We start from the raw sequence: 25,839 nt of genomic DNA, 5'->3' as shown, positions 1-25,839 counted from the left end.
CTACGCGACTCTCCACCGTTCTCCCTCTTTGGGAGGGTTTCATTGTGGATTTTAATGGACGCCGATAATTTTGTACCGTACACTGCATTTTAAAGGGTTCTATTTTATAGTTAATATTGAATTTATATTGTGTATTTTGTGTGTTTTTGTTGTTTGTGGTTTTGTTGTGCACTGCCCAGAGCCCTTCGGGGAGGAGCGGTATATAAACCTAATAAATAAATAAATAAATAAATAAATAAATAAATAAATAAATAAATAAATAAATAAATAAATATAAAGCAACAAGCGAGGTATTGTGTTAGCTCTGCCTCCTGCAACTGCCATTTGGTGGCCATTTTGTGTTGGATCCACTTCCCTGACAGCTATTTTGGAGTGGTACTCTACCTTCCAAACCAACCTTCTAAAAATGACAAAGGTGCCCACAGGCTCTAAGAGGCTGTGGACTCCTGGACTACAGTCTGGGAGATTTAGGTTCAACTAACCACTGTGCCATGAAGTTTGCTAGATGACCTGAGGTCTCCTGCCTTGCCCGGAAGAGGAACCATTTGTGTTATCTGAGCTCCTGGTAGAAATAGCTCAGTAAAAACAGTAAAAACAGATACCATCTTTTTGCAAATACCATTCAAAACACCGGTTAAATCAGCAGCAAGATTATTTCAGGGTCACTTACTCGTAAACCGTTGTCCATCCATTCTCGTTACTTTTGGTTGCTAGAAGACCCGTGTTGCCAGGATAGGTCATTAAAGCTAAATTGTAGCCTTGGGCGTAGACCCTTTTGAGAATCCCATTGCTGCTGATGGTCAGCCAGTAGACCTGGCCTCCTGGCATCACCAGCCACAGAGGCAAGCCGCTGGCATCTCTGCGAATGTGAACCGAGTTCCCGTTGCTGTTGGTGATGGTTCCGAGTTCACCTTCCCCGTTGTATGTGAAATTGTACATGTAGTCCCTGGTAATCAGATTGAGTGTGTGCAGGTGAGTCCCATTGCTGGTGAACTGATACAGTTCCTGGTCTGCTGGGGATGCAATCTCATAAATATTCATGTCATTGAGGTGAGCCTTATTTCGACTAACTGCACGGATGCGGATGTTACCAAGGTCTGCTATGTACAACGTGCCGTCGGGAGATACTGCTAGTGAAGAAGGGGCTTTCAGCTTGGCATCTTTGGCATATCCACCATCACCTGGGGAAAAAAATTACAAAGGTTTTAGCAATATTCTCTATAGAACCAGGGGGTATCCATTGAAAATGCTGGGGGGAAGAATTAGGACAAATAAAAGGAAACATTGGGGTGCTGTGTGGTTTCCGGGCTGTATGGCCATGTTCTAGCCGCATTCTCTCCTGACGTTTCGCCTGCATCTGTGGCTGGCATCTTCAGAGGATCTGATGCCAGCCACAGATACAGGCGGAACATCAGGAGAGAATGCTGCTAGAACACGGCCATACAGCCCGGAAACCACACAGCACCCCAGTGATTCCGGCCGTGAAAACCTTTGACAGTACAAAAGGAAACATTTCTTCACGCAACGTGTGATTGGTGTTTGGAATATGCTGCCACAGGAGGTGGTGATGGCCACGAACCTGGAGAGCTTTAAAAAGGGCTTAGACAGATTTATGGAGGAGAAGTCGATCTATGGCTACCAATCTTGATCCTCGTTGATCTCAGATTGCAAATGCCTTAGCAGACCAGGGGCTCAGGAGCAGCAGCAGCAGCAGAAGGCCATTGCTTTCACATCCTGCAGGTGAGCTCCCAAAGGCACCTGGTGGGCCACTGCGAGTAGCAGAGTGCTGGACTAGATGGACTCTGGTCTGATCCAGCAGGCTTGTTCTTATGTTCTTATTTTAGCCTGGCACAGAGTGAGAAGTCATATTCTATCTTCAGAATCTCTCTCTCTTTTCTTTTTGGGAAGACAATTAATAAACTAATGTTTTCCTTCAATGGGTTTACATCCCATAATCTGAAACAAGCGTCATCCTGAATGAATGCAACTGGCGATTAAATAGTGAGACACAGTTATGCCATTTGAGCTAAATCAACGCTATTGTATCTCAGGACTGGCAATAACGCCCATTGTGTGACGAAATACAACAAGGCTGTAGAAAACTGTGAGCTGCACGTGTTCAAGTCAGCACAGCCTACCCCCTTGGCTTGTGGGGCTGCACCATTCTTTCAAAAGCCAGTCGTTGCTAAGATGCCTTGCCTTTTATATACATAAACACCTGTGCAAAAAAGATTAGGGTTAGACCCCAAAATGCTCCCCTTGTCGGCTTTGGCATACAGGTCAACATGCAAAACTTTCTTTCATCAACATCTACTCACAAAAGCCCCAGCTTCTTGCACCGTAAGACTGTGTGATTAACTCGCACATTGCCAATGGAATTATTACTGGTGTAGTCGGATAGTTTAAAACTCTGGACTTACCGTATAAACTCGTGTATAAGCCGACTCGTGTATAAGCCGAGGCACCTAATTTTACTATCAAAACCTGGGAAAACGTATTGACTGTGTTTAAGGTGGGAAGCCGGGAGGCAGAGGGAGCTCCTTATTTGGGCAGTGACTCCCCCTGATGTCATTGCCCAAATAAGGAGCTCCCTCCACCTCCTGGCTGCCTGGGCTTCCTCAAACCCAGCCGGGAGGTGGAGGGAGCTCCTTATTTGGGCAATGACATCAGGGGGAGTCACTGCCCAAATAAGGAGCTCCCTCTGCCTCCCTGAGGAAGCCCAGCCAGCCAGGGTTCCCCTTCACCCTCCGAGGAGGGCAGCAACAAGCGGCTTGTGCAGCCACAGGGAGGTCATCCCGGCCACGCCCCCAGCCTCGGCAGAGGCTGAAGAGCCGGCTGGTAAGCAGTGACTCATGTATAAGCCGAGGGGGGATTTTTCAGCCTTAAAACAGGGTTGAAAAACTCAGCTTATACGCGAGTATATACGGTAATAGTCAGGGTGTCTACAGTAATGCATCTTATGCAATAACAGCCTTCCTGGTGTAGTGGTTAAAGTGTTGGAAAGCTCAGGTTTAAATCTCTAGTTTGCCATGGAAGATGGTGGGTGATCTTGGGCCAGTCACACGTTCTCAGACTACGGTAATCCATCTCACAGGGTTCTTGTGAAAATACAAAGGAGAAGAGGAGAATGGCAGAAACTGCTTTGGGTCCCTACCGGGGAGAAAAGTGGGATATAAATAAGGTAAATGAAATAAATTATGATTTATTTACTTGCAAATACTTCCAGAGTTATGCTAGAGTTGGCCTTGGAGTAGGGTTGCCAGCTCTGTGTAAGGCTGAACACACTCAAACAAAGCAGCTTAAAAAAGAAGAACTTTATTGATACATGTTGCCCTAGGTACAGGGTGCTGGAACTGAGGATCCTTGTCCTCAGTTCCAGTATTTAAACTATTTACAAAAACAGACAGCAACCAATCAGCTTTTCCCCTCCTCCCTGTATGCCAGAACCTGGTCTCCCATTGGTTCTGAAGCTCTGGTGGAATGTAGCTTCTCAGTTTGTTTTCCCGCACTTTTGGGGAAAAAGCGGGAACCGGTGCATGTTGGGAGTTGTAATCCTGACAATCTGGGTTGGAAAATCCCTGGAGATCTGAGAATATAATCTGGGAAGAGTGGGATTTGGGGAGCGGAGGGGTTTAAGAACGGTATGATACCATAGACTCTACCCTCCAAAACAGCAATTTTCTCCATAAAAAACTGATACTTTTAATCTGGAGATCTGTGGTAATTTCAGATCTCCAGGTGCCAACTGGAGGTTAGCAACCCTTATTAGGGGCCTTCCTACTCAATCCATAACCAGTAGCCCTGGATTTCTGCCCCATCAGCTCTACTGGTGGAATACACATCATACATGCAACATTTCACTAGGATTCATTGGGAATCCAGTCAGTGTAGCATGACATCTGGACTTCAAAACTGTGATCAGTAACCACAGCATTCATATCTAGGCAGACTTTTCCAAGCAACACACACAGCCAATTATGGTCATACTGGATAGAATTAATCATCCCATATTCAATTATTTCAATCATCCCTATTCTGATGTAAGTCTGAGATCATCCACATGCCCCGAGATACATGATACACCATTCACTGGTCAATGCTCGGTGATGAACACCTTGTGTGGAATAAATGCCTTAATTTTTCATTCGGATGGGAAAAAAGGGAAGGCACAAGGCTGACGCGAGCCTCAGAGGAACGTCGCCTGGATTCCTGTACAGATGCCAAACTGGGTAAAACTGCATATGAGAGATGGAGTCAGGTGAGGCATACTTCCTAGGCCTCTTCTGAATGCATTGAACTTCTGAACAAAGCACAGACGGGCTCCGAATGAAGGGTATGCACAAAGCAGGCAGGCTCTGAATGTGTGATCCAGGGGTGGCCAACCTATGGTGCTCCAGATGTTCATGAACTACAATCCCCATCACCTGCTGCTAGCATGGCCAATTGGTGACTACAGTAATGCATCTTATGCAATAACAGCCTTCCTGGTATAGTGGTTAAAGTGTTAGACTAGGATCTGGGAAGCTCAGGTTAAGAAGAAGAAGAAGAAGAAGAAGAAGAAGAAGAAGAAGAAGAAGAAGAAGAAGAAGAAGAAGAAGAAGAAGAAGAAGAAGAAGAAGAAGAAGAAGAAGAAGAAGAAGAAGAAGAAGAGGAGGAGGAGGAGGAGGAGGAGTTTGGATTTATATTCCCCCTTTCTCTCCTGTAGGAGACTCAAAGGGGCTTACAATCTCCTTGCCCTTCCCCGCTCACAACAAACACCCTGTGAGGTGGGTGGGGCTGAGAGAGTTCTGAGAAGCTGTGACTAGCCCAAGGTCACCCAGCTGGCGTGTGTGGGAATGTACAGGCTAATCTGAATTCCCCAGATAAGCCTCCACAACTCAAGCGGCAGAGCTGGGAATCAAACCCGGTTCCTCCAGATCAGAATGCACCTGCTCTTAGCCGCTGCTCTTAGCCACTATGCCACTGGAAGATGGTGGGTGATCTTGGACCAGTCACACATTCTCAGATTAATCTTATCTCACAGGGTTCTTGTGAAAATAGTATACAAAGGAGAAGAAGAGAATGATAGAAACTGCTTTGGGTCCCTAAATCTGAAGCACCATAGATTGGCCACCCCTAGTGCAATCTTTACCCTTCATTTTTGCAGTAATGAATCACACCACGTGAGCCTATCTGCACACTCACAGACCCCAGTGCAGAAATTATAACTGGGGATTTGGAAACTAGGGCAGCCAGGTATGCTTCCGAGTCCCCTCAGTCCCATTTCATATATACCTTTCTACCTCCTTAGATCAGCTGCATCACGTTCAGCTGGTACATCCCAACACTCTTCTGTTACTAGGGTAATCTTGTTTTATGCCCAAGGATTCTTCCAAGATGCTCTACGGTTGTCTGAACAAGGTGAATTTACACTCTTAGAAGGTTCTCTCTCTCTCTCTCTATCTCTCTTGCTTACAACTCATTCTGCTCTTTCCTCTCGCTGCCGGATCTGATATTTCGTCTAAAGCCTCAGTAATGACCCAGTTGCTTCCATACTCTCTTCCTTGCTTCTTACTGATGTGCAATTATGCTTCCTAATAATTAAGAATCATTGGCTCAAGGATTGCTGCCTAAACCTACTATCTTGTTAAAAGTTCACAAGATAGCCTCTTAAAGCAGAAACCCAATAAGGATGACTTGTGGTGCATTCAGAATAGACAAAAGCAAGCACTTCTCCACACGGCATACAATTAATTTTGAACAATTACCATGAGAGAGAGAGAGAGAGAGAGAGAGAGAGAGAGAGAGAGAGCGCCACTTGCTTAAATGCCTTAAAAAGGATTAGACAGATTCACAGGGGCAGGTCCATCAATGGGTATTAACCAAGATAGCTAACTCGAAGTTCCATGTACAAAATTGCTATACCACTGAACTAAATGCTGGAAACATCAATCAAAAGGGAGCCATCATAACCTTCATTGCCTCCTTATAAACACTGACAGTGGGGATAATTCTAATTTATAGCAAGAGATAGTGGGATATTCCCTCAAAACATTTCCTGCTTCATTCCCTCAGTTTCTAGGCAAATTTTAACAGGGTTCTTCTATAGTGCGGATGAAAACCTCACCACCATTCTATGAAGTATGCATTTAATATGCACAGAAAAAAAATATATCTTTGATTCCCTGACAGTGGTCTTCATGGTCCATTTGTTCCCCTTAAACCAGTGATGGCGAACCTATGGCACGGGTGCCAGAGGTGGCACTCAGAGCCCTCTCTGTGGGGCGCACTGGGATTGTTCATCATTTGGAAATCGCGCCCACATTCTAAGGCTGGCCTGGGACGCTGGAGCCCCGGATTATTAACACATTAAAACCCATAAGACCCTGAGTTTTTGGGGAAGCAGTGTAGGAAGTAACCCTGTTCACGAGGATTTTCAATCACGAAGAACTAAAAGCCGCGATCTCTTTACTCTGGGAGTAGCTTCGGTTGCTGGCAATGGGGCTTGTTCTGAGCAAACCCTCCAGGGTCACGATTCACCCATTGGAAGAGTTGCACGGTTGCTTCAAAGCAAAGCCACTGACTACCACCAAGCTTACTCCCGAGTAACGCGTGCCTCGGAGCCAACCATTTTTTCTAAACTAAAACCTCAGTATTCCGGTTAAATTGCTGTGTTGGCACTTTGCGATAAATAAGTGGGTTTTGGGTTGCAGTTTGGGCACTCGGTCTGGAAAAGGTTCGCCATCACTGCCTTAAACTGATTTTTTTTTTCAGAGTCACCTGGGTCCCAGAAACATCTTCTTGGAAACAAAATAATACATCCCTTGACAAACAACATGGCAGAAAGAAATAAGTACCTGAGAAACAGTCACAATTGGGGTCAATTTTACAATCGCAGTCTGTCGGGGCGCCAGCAATGATCGAGATTTCACCATTGGTTGTGACCTGCTGTATTCGATTGATCTTTCTTTCATCCGTCTCGGCAATGTACAGCACTCCACTGTGAGATACGCTGATGGCTCTGGCAGATTCAAGTGTGGAGTGAATGGCCACTTTGCTGACCAGAACATGGTCTATGCCCGGCACCTGGCAGTGAATTGGGCGACCGGCAATAATACGCACTCGCCTATTTTGAGAAATCTGAAGAACGATGTTGTTGTCCAGGACGTACAAAGAATTGTCCACTGGATTGACGGCAAGGTCTGTTGGCCACTCTAAACGGACCTGCAAAGAGAAAAGAACATGGTCGCGGTTGGAAATCATCCCCTTTCTTGCCACTTCCTGCAAATGCAGGGGTCACACTACAGAGGTGTAAATGTCCGCTATGCTGTCTTCTTTCTGGAAAAAAGGGAAGATCTTTTATGATAGATCACAAGGAGTGTGTGTGGGGGGGGCAGTAGCCAGATGCTACCGCACAGGCTTCCCCCTCCATCCAATACACTTTCCCACCTACATCATTGCAGCGGGATTCCTAGAAGAAAATTAAAATAGACAATTGTTCAGGAAAATAGATTATGGGTTTCAGTATAAACCCACCCAAACCTGGACTGATTGATAACTGAGGGCGTTTTCCCACTTACCTCCCCTCCACGTTGCTGCGCGCTTTGCTCGGTGTGCGTCATTCCAGGCACACGCCCTGGCTTCCCCACGACTCCGTGCTCTGTGCGGGGTCTTCAAAAGGCGCTGTTGCAATGAGCGCCTGGAATGACACGTGCTGAGGGGGCGCGACAGCAGCAGCGTCGGGGCGGCTGTGTAGTCGCCGCCCCTGTAGTGGGGAGGCGAGGGGGACCCCGCGCTACTTGCGCGCAACAAAAGGTAAGTGGGGAAAACGCCCTGAGATAAACTGACAAGGACGAGGTGGTCTGCTTTATAACAGAGAACAAGGTTTATTTCAGAAATACACACACACCTGAGGTAAATATTTGCACTTAACCAGGAGGTGTGAGATGTTAGCTTTTAGTGACATGGTAGGGGCTGATGGGAATTGTAGTCCATGAACATCTGGAGAGCCGCAGGTTGCAGACCCCTGGCAGGCCCTTGACAACCTGAGTAAAACCTTTGTGCATTCAGATTCCTCAAACAAGAAACCTTAACCCAAGATCTGATATCTACCCAGATCTTTACTTCATGATTGTTAAACTAACTCTCCCCCCCAACACTCAAAATCAACTCCTTCCACCCCGTCAGATCTTAATTTTTCCAGTAGCTCCTACTAATTCAGAGCACTACCTTGATTGTAATCTCTGTCTTTGAAGTACCTTTCTGTGCTTCACTTGTCACACTGTATTTTAAAGAAGGCATTTGGCAGCTAATTTAGGAGCATTTATTATCCTCGGTGCTCTTTCTTACTGTATGGGTTTTTTTATTTTAATTGCTTGTGGCCTGAAGGTCATTTTTTTTTGTAAGCTGCATCAGGACTGTTTGGAACGGCAATGTACAAACATTCTAAATAAAATAAAATTACTAATAAGCACTGAGCCCCCATTCTGTCCTTCCTAGAAATGTGAATACTCAGTTCAAGCTGGAAATTCTTGAAACAACAACAGAACTTTTTAATCATCATAATTTAATGACTTTTTAAAAATCCAATGGAAAAAAAAGAAAACGTTGGGGATTTAATGAAATTGCAAACGACACACACGAAATATTCAGTGTTACTCAGAACATGCAGTAAGAATTTTAATGTAAATATTAGATAATGCCATTTTTGTGTGCACTTATAGGCAGTGGTGGGATTCAAACAACCAGTTCCAGTAGTGGGATTCAAATAATTTAACAACTGGTTGTTTACAAGCACTATTTTAATAACCGGTTCTACAGAAGTGGTGCGAACCTGCTGAATCCCACCACTGTTTATAGGCATAAAAACAGATTTTGGGGCAGATATTGTTTAGATGTGATTGATTTTGTCCCGTTAATACGCTATGATGGGAATGATGATCACCCTCTACCAAACAGTTCAATAGTTTCAGTGTTGCAACCCAATATAGCTCAATATCCAATGACATGAAGACTTTATGAGACAGCTTGGGTGGAAATCATACAGTTTATTTTCTATTTTCAACTTTATTTTCCCCCTACTTCTCAGGAGCCAATAAAAGAAGAAGATATTTACGCTGAACTCTGGTTCTCAGAAGTAGTGGGCATACCTGTAATTTTGCATGCAGAAAATGGAGGCATTTTATACTAAATTCCATAAATATGTCAAACAATTGCAAATACTAGCGAAGTTATAAATTATGCATTTTGAGCTGTTCAAGCAGTAAAAAAAAGTTTGTCTGATTAGAAAATAAATGTTGCATAATTTATAATTTCGCCAAAATTTCTGTTTTGTTCTCGAAAAAGTTCAAAACCGCTGATCATTTCATATCTGGAGTCCTTTTTAAGTACTTTGAAAGGTTTCGTTAATGGGTTAGTAGAAATGATAATCAGCCGCAAAATGATAAATGAAAACTTTCAACAATTAAGTTTAACTGACAGTTGCAAATTATCTTTTTTACTGGTATGGAATGGCTAGGACTAACTGTGCAATCCAAAGGGGGAGGGGAAGCCGCATTGGAAGCACATGACCCCTGAGCCAATGTCATTGCCGTTAGCACCGCCCAAATTAGTACAGATGCAGGCAGCAGCATATGGAGGGGAAATGATGCTTGGGGGCAACAACTCCTCTGGGTGCCCCCATCTCTGTGCCCTCCTATGATTGGGGGTGGGATTTGGAGTGGGGCTCGGACCGATCCCCCCCTTCTGCCTCTGTGCAGGCCGGCTTTTGCCCTCCCCAGGCCCTAGGGATGGCAGGAGCCAGCCTGCACAGAGGCCGGGGGGGGGGGGCTTGGAGGTGGCTCAGACTAAGCCCCCTGCCTCTCTGCAGGCTGGCTCCTGCATCCTCAGTGCCTGGGGAGGGCAAAAGCCAGCCTGTGCAGAGGCAGAAGGGGGGGCTCGGCAGCAGCGGATCTCCCAGGCGGGTGCTGTGGCTACTAGCCACCAAGCCCTGCCTCCCCACCTCCCTGCAAGACTGGGGCACACACCCTTTTGTTATCTGGGGGCACCCAGCACCCCTCCACATGACCAAAAGGTGTTTGCCCAGGGACATGGGTGACCCCATGTCCCTATAGACTGCACACCTCTGGACGCAGGGGTTGTAATGTTGCCGGCAGTAAGCCACAAGACTCTGTGGGGGCTGAATGTGGAAGTTTGCCCCTGCACTGCTGGTCCTCCACTGCAGAAGGCTGCACCAGTGTGAATAGCAGTGTTCTGGGGGCATTCCCCAGGGGGAGGCTGACTTTAGTTGGCTTCCTAAGCTCTTTGGCTCAGGATGCGCTCCAATATACTGGTGTTACTTTGCACATGCAAGGTAGGGTTTTTTTGGGGGGGCACCCAGCACTTTTGGATTGCCTGTCATGGTACTGCAATCCTCTTTGGAGCAATCTATCTATCTATCTATCTATCTATCTATCTATCTATCTATCTATCTATCTATCTATCTATCTATCTATCTATCTATCTGTCTGTCTGTCTGTCTGTCTGTCTGTCTGTCTGTCTGTCTGTCTGTCTGTCTGTCTGTCTGTCTGCCTGCCTGCCTGCCTGCCTGCCTGCCTGCCTGCCTGCCTGCCTGCCTGCCTGCCTGCCTGCCTGCCTGCCTGCCTGCCTGCCTGCCTGCCTGCCTGCCTGCCTGCCTGCCTGCCTGCCTGCCTGCCTGCCTGCCTGCCACGCATGCACGCACAACCGGCAGAACTTTAAAGGATATTCTGTCCTTAAGTTGTGCTAATTTTCTGTGTGCAGGGAGGCTTTTTTAAAAGAGGAAACTTTCCAATTGGCATCCTCTTTTTGAAGTCTCAAGTGGTACTGTCCCAGTTTATCATCTCATTCTGTCCCAACTTTAAACCCAGTGCCTGTGGAGAAGATGAGCCATAAACCTGGGCTGGAACTGTTCTCAATTCTGACACGCTAGAACTCTAAGAAAACATGAATGGCTTATAACTGCTATTCTTGGCCCCAAGGTACGACCTTGTTTGCAAGACAGTCAACACGACTCTTCCTCATAAATGAAACTTTATTCACAACTTCAACATGCGATGAAAACCCCAACGTCCGGGCAAACTTTACAGTTCCTGTGATTAATATGCTAGATTAGACTAGTAAAATAATTAGGGCTTAATGGGATAAAAATGAAGATGAAAATTAACCCAAGTGCTTATACATCAGCGTTTTCCTACTGAAAAGCTTTAAGGGTAATTATTTGGGTAGAACATCGGTGTCAAACTCGTGGCCCTCCAGATGTTATGGACTACAGTTCCCATAATCCACTGCCAACACCATGCTGGCAGGGGATGATGGGAACTGTAGTCCATAACATCTGGAGGGCCGCGAGTTTGACACCTATGGGGTAGAAGAATGCCACTGTCAGTGTGACTTGGATAACCTTTCCTACTATGTGTATACACCACTGAATATCGACACAGTTTTCTCTCCCACTGACATGCTTGGTTCAGTTCTCTGTGAAGGCGGACACATTATTCACTGGGAACTTATGCAAATAAAAACACATTCTGGCAGGAAGCATCCGTCAGACATTTTCGACACATGCCTGCCACTGTTTAAAATGTCACGGCCAACCAGCACTGACATCCTCAAATGCTGGTAAATAGAAACCTGAATCCTAGGTTCTTATTATTTCCAAAAGGAATCCCCAAAGGAAAAAAAAGAAAGAAAGAAATATACAATACGCACAGCGTGAGACCTACTGGAAAGAATATGCACAGAATATAAAGTATGCGTGGAGAATAAACATGCAGAAATGCGACAGGGATGGCCGTCTGATCGGTTTGGAAGCTACAACCAATGCAGAATGGTGCAGCTGGACGCTTAAACCCCATACAGACAGCCTGACACCGGTGTTCTCATAGCTGCCTCCATTCCAACCATCCAGACACTGAAGGCGCTACACTATTTAATCCTGTATTTGGGAGGAAAATGGAACACCTTCACTGTACAGTTGCCTGTAGCAGATCTTCTCTAGTCCAAACACCATCTTTGAAGATAGTTTGGTCTGTGTCAGCGGAGTGCCAAGGGGATTCTCCATGCTACGTTTATTAATAGATCTCCGTAAGATCATCTGTCAGGGTTTGTCTCTTTTGAATTTTAGGGAAAAATTTTTTTTAAGAATGTTCTGCCTGGAACTTGGAAACTGCTTAAACACAATGCCTGCAATCGTGATGTGGTATTTTTAGGAGTTATATACCGTGTTTCCCCGAAAATAAGACAGTGTCTTATATTAATTTTTGCTCCCAAAGATGCGCTATGTCTTACTTTCAGGGGGTGTCTTATTTTTCTGGGTTCTGTTCGTCGGGCATGCCTCCAAACAAAAACTTTGCTACGTCTTACTTTTGGGGGATGCCTTATATTTCGCACTTCAGCAAAACCTCTACTACGTCTTATTTTCTGGGGATGTCTTATCTTCAGGGAAACAGGGTAGTTGTATTTTTAGGAGTTATATAGTTATATAGCGCTGTGACTGCTAAGTGTTGCAAATATGCAACCACAGCAATCCTTACAGCAGCCCTGGAAGATAGGCTTTTGTTATTCACATACTGCAGATGTGAGGGCAGAGAGATGGAAGCAAATTTGTCGCCGAGGCAATTCTTGAGGGAGGTCACAGCTGACTTTCTCAGCCACTATGAGCTACTGAAAAGTCGGTCTGCCTCCCCCTTTAAAAATATTTTGGGAACCAAAATATCCTGTATATGTGTGAACGGAGAAAGCTCTTCTGGGAACGCTGCCATATTATTTATTTGTTTGTTTGTTTTGATAAATTTGTCTGCCTCCCCTCCCCTTACAGGCTCAGAGCAGCTTCCAACAATTTGATAATAAATACAGTATAATAAAATCGCAGCCTAAAATACATTAACATTTAATCTAAAATGATGGCAATGGAATTTCAACCACTGCGTATCCAGCGCAAGGAAAGAAAATGGTCGAATCCCCACTTGAAATTTGCATGCAGATCCAAACCTGTTCATTGTGAAACCGTGTCCTCTTCATCGGAGTTTCTCCCTCCCCACCGCAGCGAGCACACAGCAGACACAACCAGTTGCAGAACTCTTAGCAATTCCCACTACCAGGCGAGCTTGCTTCACCGGTATTCCCTGACTGGTTGGTGTGCCTTGATGGGGTGGGACCTTTTCCCACTGCAGAAACGTACATTGTATGGTCATGATTTACAAAAGCATGTAAAAGTTTAACGTTTAGCTGTTTAACTGTGCAAACAGTTAATCGTTACTGGTGTAAACCATTAACGATTCAAAGTTACATGTTTGACTGTTTAACGTTTGCATCCCCTTCTGTTGGCCGATTGCAAAAGCAGAAACGAAACCAAGGAAAGGCTGCATGTGCATCGCAGTGCTGATTGGTTGCCCGAATTCCCCGTCACACTCCAGGGCAGGAAACAAGTCAGAGTTTCAACCCTCATACCTCCCCTTGGATCAGCTCTGAACCGTGTTAATGGGGTCTATGCCACTTGCAACCAGGTCCTGCCGGAACGCGGATTAACAGGGAGAACGAGCGCCAGAAACGGAATCTGCCATGCAAGCAATGGGGAGATCGTCCCTCAAACCTGGTTAGTTTGTGTTCTGAAACCTGGCTAAGACAGTAGTGGGGATTCGACCAATGGTGGGGGCAGAAGAGTGAAAGGGGAAGACATGGATTATGGTCAACCATGGCTGCCTCAACCATATGCCTGGTGGAAAAGCTCTGTCTTACAGGCCGTCCGGAATGGCATCAGATCTTGTTATTTATAGGACAGTTGCACAGAAACAACTTTGTTTTAGTCTCTAGTGGCGTTTCCTGCAAAGATTATCATAACCATGGGCCCTTTTGCACTTTACAATGATTTGAGTTTGGTGCTAGGGCAGGAGCAACTGCAGTCTCCCCCCATGGTGTTTTTTTCATCTTGAACTGCCTCAGGTAATGATTTCCTTAAAAGTATTCCTTTTCTTTGTGGAGTTATAATGCAAAATGCACAGACTGCGTGTTTTCTTTTTTTCAACTGTTCAAAATAAAAAAAACCTAGAATTTTTCTAACAAATGAAAGCTGGGAGCTAGTAGATTTTCACAACAGATAAAGTTATAGCATTGTGGCAAATTCCCATTTAAGTTAAAAAATGACTACAGAAGGGATAAAATGGTGGCCAATGGTAACTACTGGTGATGGAGGCAAGGAAAAGGAGAGGAACGTACATGTAGATCCTTCATTGTCAATAAGAATATCTCTGTGGATGAATCAGCAATGAGAGGCTCATTCCGCACATGCAAGATAATGCACTTTCAAACTGCTTTCAGTGCTCTTTGAAGCTGTGCGGAATAGCAAAATTCACTTGGGTCTTGATTTTCATAATTTGACTCCTGCTGCCAAGACAACCTGTTCTCCGACTACATTATTAATCCCATGCGAGCGTGGAATTATGGCAGCATATCTTCGTCTGCTGATTAATCCCACCCAGAGGAGAGCCTTGGCTACTGCAAGATGTAATGAGCCTTCAGCTCTGCTAAAGGGAAGATTCAAGAATATGGAACGTTCTAAAAGAGTTTGTTCATGTGATATGACTACGGTTGAAACACTTGACCATTCTTTGTTTCTATGCCCTAAATACAATAAGATACGCATGAAATACATGAATTCCATTTTCTTGCAATGTTCTCAGTAGCATGAGTGTTATAAGAGACCCAATCTCCTGAACAGCTCTGATGTGCTCTTTTGTGAAACTGTTGCAAATTTTATACTGGAAATTAGTAGTTTTAACTGCATTTCTTAACCTTGTTTTGTTTTAAAACTTTGTCCTGTTTTATATGCCAATAAAGGCTTGTGTGTGTGTCGACTTGCAAACAGTTGTGAAAGTGGTTTGAAAACGCATTGTTTTGCGTGTGCGGAAGGGGCCAGAGCTACGCAGAGAACTGTTTCCACATGGAAGCACCCAGAGTTGGATCTGGGTGTGGTGGGACGGGGCGCAGAGGAAATACTTTTGGGGGGGCCCCTCTCAGAAGCCCACCTTTTGAATATGAGAAGGAACCTACTTCCTCAGCTGGCCATCTCTCATTTAAAACTACAAGATTTAGCCTAAAACGTCGAGGGAAACTTTTTTGTTAAATGTCACATTTTGCTTAGTTTCAGTTCACAGGAGTCCCCTCTCAATGTGATTTTTTTTCGACTGTGGGAAGGGTAATGGATAACACAGAATATTCTGAAAGGAGTTTTAACCTCTGGTAGGCTTTTTTTTTTTTAAATGCCAGGGCTCATGTATCCAGTGCATCTTTTAAAAGCCCATCTTGTGAAAGCAAAGGCTGTCAGACGCTGATATAATCTATATCAGCACACAGCTCAAACACCGGCAACTTGGAAATGTACGCCTGCTCGGCTGAAGGTCAAGTCTGTGCGGTCTTGCCAGATAATCTACTTCCTGAACAGCCTTGGTTTGAGAAAATGGCCGATCCTTCAGATAATGAGGTCTTAAAATGAGGCTAATGTGATTATTATTTTTCAACCTGTTTGGTTAAATTGCGTGCATGATAAAATTAAGAGTACTCATTAAGTGATCCACCCACCCCCCTTTTTAATTCATTCCATTTTTCTAAACAACACTGTTACCTAGCATTAAGATGAATACGGCTGGGTTCACCACTGGGGCAGGAGGCAGTCATGTCACAAAATGAAGATGGATAGGGTGAGTGAGACAAAAGCCGATTCTGGTTTTTAAGTGCACTTCAGTTCAGTTTCCCAGACAAAATGAGCTCCGGCGAAATGAATGGGCTAGTACAGTGTAATGGTTAGATTAGGACTAGGGAGACTTCAGTTTTAAATCCCCACTTGCCTTGAAGATGGTCACCTTTCTGAACCGGGACGGGGGGGGGGTAGGTGGCTGTGCATGCATGCGCACGCAGCCACAGCAGCACACTGCCTTCTGGGGCTTGCTGTTTCCCGCCCTGTGACAGGGCGGGAAACGGCAAGCCCCAGAAGGCTGTGCTCCTGAGGCCGTGTGCGCAGGAGGCTGCTGCACTGTCTTGCGCCCCAGAAGGCATTGCGGCAGCCTCCCAAAAATCGGGACAATTTCAATAACCCGTGGGATGCAGGACAAATTGTTTGAAGGCGGGACTGTCCCGCCAAAAGCGGGACGTCTGGTCAGCCTGGTCAAAGACACTCTGGGCCTTTTGGCACAGGCCCAAACCAATGATTTCGGGCCAGTAAAACACTGTTTTGGCGGGGATCCTTCGCACAGGCGCCGCTGCTAAATCGATGCAGCGGTGCTCTGTTCCCGCCAAAATGGTGTTGTCAAACCTTGCTCGGGGAGCAAGGTTTTTAGCAAACCCTGGCTTCCATTCGGTGCCATGAGAATGGCACCGGGTGGAAGCTGGCGTTTCTCCCCTGGCCCTCCCAAACGTTGCTTACCTCTGGTCTCCTTCTGTCGTGTTGTAGAGGCCACTCCAGGGTTGTCGCTCTGACCAGGGGGGCGTGTCCCCTGGCCTGTGCGAAGGCTGCGCCACAGGTGGTGCGCCCAGTGTGAACGGTCCCACGGGGGTGCATCGGCATAAACTATGCTGATGCACCCCGCAAGCTGGCCGTGCGGAAAGGGCCAGAGTCAGACTAGCCCACCTCAAAATCATTATGAAATTGGGATAACCCAAGTTCAGAAAAGGGTCAGCATGGTTCAGGGGCACAGAGCATGAAGGTTTCAAATTCAATTCCGGCCATGGAATCAGTACGGTATAGTGCTTAAAGTGTTGGACTAGACTCCAGGAAACCTAGGTTCCAATCCTCTGTCTGCAGTGGAAGCTTGCTGGGTGACCTTGGGCCAGTTATACATTCTTAGTTTAATCTACTTCACAGGGTTGTTGTGAGAATAGACAGGAGAACGACATAAGCCACTTAGGGTCCCCTCTGGGATATGCCTCTGAAGATGCCAGGCATTGATGCGGGTTAGATGTTAGGAGCAAAACCACCGACATGGCCACACAGCCCAGAAAACCCACAACAGCTAGCAGCTGATTCTGGCTGTGAAAGTCTTCAACAAAATTTAATTACACGTGGACCAACTACAATGAATCTCAAAATGTTCACCACTTTACCTTCCCATGCACCAACTCAAAGAGCACTTTGCTTCCAGAGTAAGAACCGAGGGCTTTGTTTCCCCAGTCCTTAGGACAAACAGCCAAGAACAAAGTATCATATCTAAGGGTCCCTAGTTTAAACACCATTGAAAATTATGTTTGGGGGTGAATTCTCCCCCTCAAAAAAACATCACTTTCAATGTTGTTTAAACTGGGGACCCCAGATTCTCCCTTTAAGGTAGATTTAAAAGGAGAATCTGGGTCCTTCGTTTAAACACCATTGAAAGTGATGCTGGGATCCACCCCCAAACAGCATCATGTTCAATGGTGTTTAAACTAGGGAGCCCAGATTCTCCTTTTAAATCCACCTTAAAGGAAGAATCTGGGGTCCCCAGTTAAAACAACATTGAAACAGTATCACTTTCAATGTTTAAACTGGGGACCTCAGATTCTCCCTTTAAATTCATGCTAAAGGGGGTGGATTTAAAAGGAGAATCTGGGGAAATTAAGGGGGTGCCTGCTGTCAGGGGTGCAATCATTAAGCTAGCAGCACCAAACTTTCAGGGTATCTTTAGGAGACTCTCCTGATGATACCATCCAGGTTTGGTGAAGTTTGGTTCAGGGAGTCCAAAGTTATGGACCCTCAAAGATATATCCCCATCTCCTATTAGTTCCCATTGGAAACAATGGGGGATGGGGATATACCTTTGAGGGTCCATAACTGTGGACTCCCTGAATTAAACCTCACCAAACCTGGGTGGCATCATCAGGAGAGTCTCCCGAAATGTTGGTGCTTAGCCTAAAAAAGCGCCCCCTGCAGGCCAAAAACTGAAAAAACACTAAAAAATACAAACACAAGCAAACCTGAATTTTTGCGCCCCCCCCCACGTGACCAAATGGGGTACCTGGGGACATTTGACTCCCTATGTCCCATGGCAGATACACCCCTGTACAAACCAATTATACAAACAAACAAATAAATCTGAGTATTTGCTTCCGCATCATGATCTTTAGGGAATGAAAATCAGCTATTCCCTGACTAGGGTTCTTGGTGACAGCAATGCAGAATTAAAATGTAAAGGGCATTGTAGCAACAACAGGCAGTGTTTACTGTGGGGTTTGCTGCGAAGAACGTGTTGGCATGCCTTCAGCAGGGAACAACTCTGCCGCTGACAGCACAGAGTGGCACAATTTAGCAAAAGACAAATGTGAACACACCCAAAGTAAAGATTCATCTAACAGTAAATCTCACATTAGTGGCAAATGTTCCCCAAATTAGCTAGCTGGAGGCGGGGCGATCAAGAGCATTATTGACAATGATTGATCTGCTTGTCATCTTAACACACTTCTGCTCTACATGGGCACCGCCTTCTGTGGCTCACAGCTGCTAATCTTTTATTAGAGCAATAGGAAGCACAACTTCTTCCATGCCAATTCCACGATGCAGCCGGTGCTCCGTCGATATGGCCCACCCTGTGCGCCGCCAGAGCTACGCATAACGGTAGAATTGCAGGGTTAAGATCTGATTCACCTTTCCTCGGTGATAAATCTTCCACCAGGTTATATATTCCTAATTTACACAAAACCCGGAGTAATGTAAGTTTCCCTACAAGGAGAAAAACGTCAGTAGAAATGACAAATGTGACCAGGAGTTGAGGATTATTGTATTTCCAACTCGGAATGCCAAATGTGCAATACAGGCTCTTTCATTTCAGCAGCGCTGTGATATTTCCAAATGCAAAATTGCTAGCAACAACCTCAACAGACCTTTTCAATATAAAGGGAGTGGGGGTGGGAGGGAGGGAGAGGGAATCATATACATAATACAGCTTTTCGGTTTCAGTGCCTTTACAAAGACAGGCAACGATACTACCATATCTGTCTTAGTTGTTGAGAGCAAATAAAAAAGCATCGCTTTGTGGTGAAGGAAACTGGTTGTGAACTTGGAAGTCCTTGGTGCAAATATTCCCTATACCATGAATGTACAAGTTGACCCGAATGCTTACTCTCCACTGTTCCTCCCAATTTGCCATTTGAAGGTACTATGGTAATTCTGACCTGACTTACAAACTTTTATTGTAAGTGTATTGTCGAAGGCTTTCACGGCCAGATTCAACTGGTTCTGGTGGGTTTTCCGGGCTGTGTGGCTGTGGTCAGGTGGATCTTGTTCCTAACGTTTCGCCTGCATCTGTGGCTGGCATCTTCAGAGGTGTGTCACAGAGGGAAGTCAGTGAGATTATTGTGAAGCGCTTTCAGTACTCTGTAGCACTATAGGCGCCTTCCACACATGCGGAATTCAACCCACTTTCAATGCACTTTGCAGTGGGATTTTAAAGTGCGGAATAGCAAAATCCCCCTGTAAACAATTGTGAAAGTGGATTGAAAGGGCATTATTCTGCATGTGCGGAAGGGGCCCATAAAAAGATAAATAAGAAGGCTTTCAGGGTTCAGCCTGATTGTTTTAAATTACAGATGGAACTACTGTTTTATATTTTATTGTATGTTTTAATTATGATGTACACTGCCCTGAGCCTACTGGGGAGGGCGGTCTAAAAATATAATAAACAAACAAACAAATAAATAAACAAACAAACAAATAAATAAAAAGACTCTCATTTTTTTTTGTTAGAATGGTGACCCTTTAAAGTGAATTGTGTCTGTTTCTAAATATTTTATGGACCTAACTCATCTGGAATCTCTCCCTAAGCAAGGCCTACAATGCAAGGACAAGTTACCGTCACCTCAATAGACATATCTAAGGCTGTTTCTGCACGGCCCCCCAGGCGCCTCCATGGCAGAATTCATACCGGCGTGGAAGTGAAGGCTTAGGTCACATTATTACCAAGCATGCGGGGCCGGCCTCTGGAGAGAGCTACCGACAGACAGCAGAAGCTGACTCCGCATGGAGCCGCCTCTTCCCCCCCTCCCGATCCCACTCACCTTGTCCCCGTCAGCCGGCCTGCTGGCTGTCGAGAGCCCATGCCTTGCTGCCCTCCGACCTCCAGGGGTCCCGTGGAGGACAGCTGTGGAGGTAGGCTGTGCTTCAACCGCAGGCCGACGACAGGGACACAAGGTGAAGTCGGATCGGGGAAGGCTAGCGTGTTCCCGGCGGTGCCTGTTTGCACCAGCGCAGCTGAACTACGTTGTTGAGAGAAGGAAAAACAACCCCTTTAAAGGGTTGTTTTCAGGGCCGCTTGACGCCGCCTCATGGGGGAGGCGGCCTTGAGCGACGCCGAGGTCAGCCGCCAAGCTGCTTAGCTAGCAAGCATGCCACCTGTCGCGACCGGGATGGCTCCCTGGGGACGGCGTTTATCCCGTCCCCAGGGCGCCATTAAAGGGCCGTGCGGAAACGGCCTAAGAGAGGGAACGAGAGGACTGTATATTCCCTACAGCTATCTGTTCCCTAGGAACATAGCTGGCTGTTACAATCTTCATTGGAGGCCCAAGTCCTCCAATGAAGGACTCGAGTGAAGGACTTGTGAGCCGCCTTGAGTCTTTGGAGATATGGTGGGATACAAATGCAATAAATAAATAAATAAACAAGTCATTGGACACCCCATCTTCAGTGGGAAAGTGGATGACTACGAAGGACAGCCCCTTCGCTGTTGTGGTTACCTCAATTATGAAATGCCCTTCCTAGAACTACTGACTGGGCATCAAAATTCTTGTCCCTCTGGAGTAAGACTTTGGGTTTAGCTTGTTACCCCAGCCAGGGGTCTGCAACCTGTGGTTCTCCAAATGTTCATGGACTATAAATCCCATTGGCCAATTGGCCATGCTGGCAGGGGCTGATAGGATTTGTAGTCCATGAACATCTGGAGAACCACAGGTTGCAGACCCCTGCACCCAGCCATTTCACATTGCAGATTTTTTTCTATCTAAACTTTGTTACGGATTGCTATGGTTACTTCCTCCTACTCTTCCTTTGCTTTTACGCTCATCTAAGCCTGTTAACTGCTATTAGCTTGGATTTCATATGATTTTAGTTCAACCGCTGGCATTTAGATTAATGTTCAGGGGGCTTTTTATTTGTTCGCTTTTGTACGTTATTGCTTGTTGAAAGCCACCCTGAGAATCTTTAATTAAAAATGCAATGCATAAATATTTTAAATAAACAAATACTATAAATAACAGGAGTGAATTATAACTATGGCAGCTGCAGAAAGAAACAAACAAAAATATGCGAAGAGGTGGTTCAAAAAACCAACAATCAACTCACAACTAACCCGCGGGAACCACATGAAGTTCCACCTCATGGTTTTCAAGACAAGAAATGAGTAAAGAAGAAGAAGAAGAGGAGTTTGGATTTATATCCCCCCTTTCTCTCCTGCAGGAGACTCAAAGGGGCTGACAATCTCCTTGCCCTTCCCCCCTCACAACAAACACCCTGTGAGGTAGGTGGGGCTGAGAGAGCTCCGAGAAGCTGGCCCGACTAGCCTGCAAGGTCACTCCAGCTGGGAGCGTGTTGTGAAGGAGTGTACAGGCTAATCTGAATTCCCCAGATAAGCCTCCACAGCTCAGGCGGCAGAGCTGGGAATCAAACCCGGTTCCTCCAGATTAGATACACAAGCTCTTAACCTCCTACGCCACTGCTGCTCCATGATGATTTGCCATCACCTTACTCTGATAGCAGCTGTAGAGCCCCATCCAAAGTGGGGGGAATCCACTTTTCGGAGTGGCGAGCTGCTGCACTGGCAGATTCACCCTCCCTGGGGCACTTACCCGACTGGAGGAGTGAACCCACCCGTGTGTGGCATCCACTGCCACCCCCCTGTGCTGGAATGCTGCACTGGACACCATGTCAGTGCCCCAGGACTCCTGCCACATCGATGAGCCAAGGGTGTGGGCAGGGGATGAGCCAGTCTTAGTGAGGTCCCTCCCGGCCTTTGCTGCTGTTATGCTAGTGCAGGGGTCTGCAACCTGCGGCTCTCCAGATGTTCATGGACCACAATTCCCATCAGCCCCTGCCACCATGGCCAATTGGGAATTGTAGTCCATGAACATCTGGAGAGCCGCAGGTTGCAGACCCCTGTGCTAGTGGGTCACAGCTTGGGCCTAAGCCACCTTTTTGGGTGGTGTAAGTCCATTGCTGCCCATTGAGGCTTCTCAGTGACAGGGAGACTTGCCCTTTGCGATCTTTCCCATGCCACCAGGAACCCCCTATGGCCCCTTCTGCACATGCAAAATAATACATTTTCAATCCACTTTCACAATAGCTTGAAAGTGGATTTTGATGTTCCACACAGTAAAGTGCATTGAAAGTGGATTGAAAGTGGATTGTAAAGTGCATTGTAAATGTAAAATGCATTGAAAGTGGATTGAAGTGCATTGTAAGTGTAAAGTGCATTGAAATGTAAAGTGCATTGAAAGTGGATTGAAAGTGCACTATTCCGCATATGCGGAAAGCGCCTATGGGAACAGCAGGGCGGCTCCACATTGGCACCGTGCCCGGCCCTTTCCCATTTGGACTGGGCTGCTAAACTTCCTTGGTAGTCTGCCATCCAAGTACTGACCCTGCTCAGCTTCCAAGCTCTGATGAGATCAAATTAGTCTAGGTGCTATATTCACACAACACAACACAAGCCTTTATTGGCATATAAAACAGGACAACATTTTGAAACAAAACAAGGTTAAGAAATGCAGTTAAAACTACTAATTTCCAGTATAAAATTTGCAACAGTTTCACAAAAGAGCACATCAGAGCTGTTCAGGAGATTGGGTATTTTATAACACTCATGCCACTGAGAACATTGCAAGAAAATGGAATTCATGTATTTCATGCGTATCTTATTGTATTTAGGGCATAGAAACAGAGAATGGTCAAGTGTTTCAACCATAGTCATATCACATGAACAAACTCTTTTAGAACGTTCCATATTCTTAAATCTTCCCTCCAGCAGAGCTGATGGCAGCACATTACGTCTTGCAGTAGCCAAGGCTCTCCTCTGGGTGGGATTAATCAGCAGACGAAGATATGCTGCCATAATTCCACACTCGAATGGGATTAATAATGTAGTCGGAGAACAGGTTGTCTTGGCAGCAAGAGTCAAATTATGAAAATCAAGATCCAAGAGCCTATTCTTAACTAGTCTGATGCTATATTGTTTTTACTTTGAATCATTAATGCAGGCATTCTACTTTTGTTGTTGTTGTGACATATACTAACACACATAGCAAAGAACTATTATTGTATACCACTGCCTAGAAGGGTTCATTTTCAGTTTTCCACACTGGTGGATCTCCATGCACAGGGACTTTCAGAAATAATAGAAGTTTACAGAGGCCAAGAAACACTGGATGTTTTTGACATCCTACATACCTGTTTTCTCATATTCCATTCCGGGCCTCTGTTGTACTACTCTAGCAGAAATCTTGGGATGGACTGGCCTGCAATCAGTTTGTTGGAAACTTTGCTAGGACCAAGGAGTAATTCTGTTAGAAACGCTACATCTTTCTTTCTTTCTTTCTTTCTTTCTTTCTTTCTTTCTTTCTTTCTTTCTTTCTTTCTTTCTTTCTTTCTTTCTTTCTTTCTTTCTTTCTTTCTTTCTTTCTTTCTTTCTTTCTTTCTTTCTTTCTTTCTTTCTTTCTTTCTTTCTTTCTTTCGACCGCCTTATCCTCAAAGGGCTATTTATAAGCAGCTTGGATAAAATACGCACAACATGAAGTCTTCACCAAAACTGGGGTGTTGTGGGGTTTCCGGGCTGTATGGCCATGTTCCAGTAGCATGTTCTCCTGACATTTTGCCTGCATCTGTGGCAGGCATCTTCAGATGCACCCGAAACATCAGAAGAAAATGCTACTGGAACACGGCCATACAGCATGGAAACCCCCAAACACCCCAATGACTCCAGTCGTGAAAGCTTTCGACAATACATCTTCACCAAAACCGTGGACTTCTTGCGCTAAGGAATCGCAGACTCCATACTGAGATTTCACTCCACACAATGCCAACAGACGGCGTAATATACAGTTAAGTATTGTGAATTTCTTAAGTAATCCTGTCCATCTCTGTGATGAATTTTTCAGGACAGCTAATTTATTTATTTATTTATATTTATTTCTTAGATTTGATGTACCGCCCCATCCCTATAGTTGTAGGAGAATCTTTATATCTCCAGATGTTATGGACTACAATATGGACTTGTCAGTTCTGCCAAGCACGGGCTAATATGGCCATGCTGGCAGGGGCTGATGGGAATTGTAGTCCATAACATCTGTAGTGCCAAAGGTTCGCCTAAAGGCTCTGGGCAGTGATAAAGAGAGAGCCAGTGTGATGTAGTGGTTAAGAAGAAGAGTTTGGATTTATACCTCGCCTTTCTCTTCTGTAAGGAGTCTCAAGGCGGCTTATAAATGCCCTTTCCCTTCCCTTCCTCTGCCCACAACAGACACCTTATGAGGTAGGTGGGGCCAAGAGAGTTTGGAGAGAACTGTGATTAGCCCAAGGTCACCCAGCAGCTTTATGTGGAGGATGGGGAAACAAATCCAGTTCACTAGGTAACAGTCCGCCTACTTTTAACCACTACACCACGCTGGATGTCCTAAGAGTCCTAATAGCAATAGAATCTTATCTGGAGAACTGGGTTCAATTCTCCAATCCTTCACATGAAGCTTGCTAGGTGAACTTGAACCATCTCCAAGCATTTTTTGCCGGGAAAACCTGATGGGGTCACCATAAGTCAGTGGTGGCAAACCTATGGCATGAGTGCCAGAGGTGGCATTCAGAGCCCTCTCTGTGGGCATGCACAAACAGAGTTGCCCCCCCCCCACATCTATGCTGGCCTGGGCTGCTGGGCTCAATTATTAGCATTAAACCTAATTTTGGGGAAGCAGTGTAGATAACCCTGTTAAGTGCTATTAAACCCCACTGATTTTCATGTGAAGAACTAAAGCGTGATCCTTTACCTGAGAGTAAGCTTGGTTGCTGGCAATGGGGCCTGCTTCTGAGTAAACCCTCCTAGGGTTGTGATTCACCCGTTGGAAGAGTTGCACGGTTGCTTCAAAGCAAAGCCACCAACTACCACCAAGCTTACTCCCCAAGTACGCATCTACGGAGCCAACTGTTTTTTTTCTAAACTAAAACCTCAATATTCAGGTTAAATTACTGTGTTGGCACTTTGTGTTAAATCAATGGGTTTGGGGTTGCAATTTGGGCACTCGGTCTCGAAAAGGTTCGCCATCACTGCCATAAGTCAACTGTGACCTGACAGCACTTTTCACCCACCCACACCCTCACACCCACCCACCCACAAAATAATAAAGAAAACTACAGATTTTGCAGAGAGACCAATTCAAGTACAGAAGGTAACACTTTATTAACCATTTATTACTTAGCACGTAACTAAAATGTAATTTACGTGCCAGGTGACTGGGGAATCTCCAGAGGGCTTTTAGAGAACAATTCCATTGATTGCTGCCCACCCCAAAGAACTCGCTGCTCTGCCCACAGATCCCTGTGATCAGGGCTTTCCACAAGATGACAGAATAATTTGATCGGGCTGCAAATTAGCGCTGATTAAACGCCGATTTAAAGTTTTCTTCTTCTACACCACCCTGTCAGATATTTTTAAATCAAGGCAGAAGCAAGATTAAAGCTCTCTGATACTGATTGCATAAACTCTGAACCAATTGCAGCTGATTCAAGTGAGCCTGAAAAGGAATGACAGGTCCCACCGTCTGCTGGGTCAGCAGCCAACTTTTTTTTAAAGTCCTACATGCCACTCTGACAGTTCAATAAAATGACTCCTGATGAAGTGATCTGAGGGATCT

At 45.5% G+C, this 25,839-nt stretch overlaps 1 protein-coding gene across 1 annotated transcript in view; it reads right to left on the bottom strand.

The window, feature by feature from the left end:
- TENM1 (teneurin transmembrane protein 1) overlaps positions 1-25,839 on the bottom strand; it is a 652,843-nt gene that overhangs the window by 63,027 nt on the left and 563,977 nt on the right. The window contains exons 21-22 of the mRNA XM_048514741.1: positions 6,837-7,203; positions 671-1,181 (exon numbers count right to left, since the gene is read on the bottom strand). Coding sequence (XP_048370698.1) covers positions 671-1,181; positions 6,837-7,203 — 878 coding nt within the window. The remainder of the gene's footprint in view (positions 1-670; positions 1,182-6,836; positions 7,204-25,839) is intronic.

The sequence above is a fragment of the Sphaerodactylus townsendi genome, linkage group LG13, assembly GCF_021028975.2.
Source record: "Sphaerodactylus townsendi isolate TG3544 linkage group LG13, MPM_Stown_v2.3, whole genome shotgun sequence".
Lineage (NCBI taxonomy): Eukaryota > Metazoa > Chordata > Lepidosauria > Squamata > Sphaerodactylidae > Sphaerodactylus > Sphaerodactylus townsendi.
The sequence above is the reverse complement of the archived record's forward strand: the minus strand, read 5'-3'. Positions and strand labels throughout refer to the sequence as shown.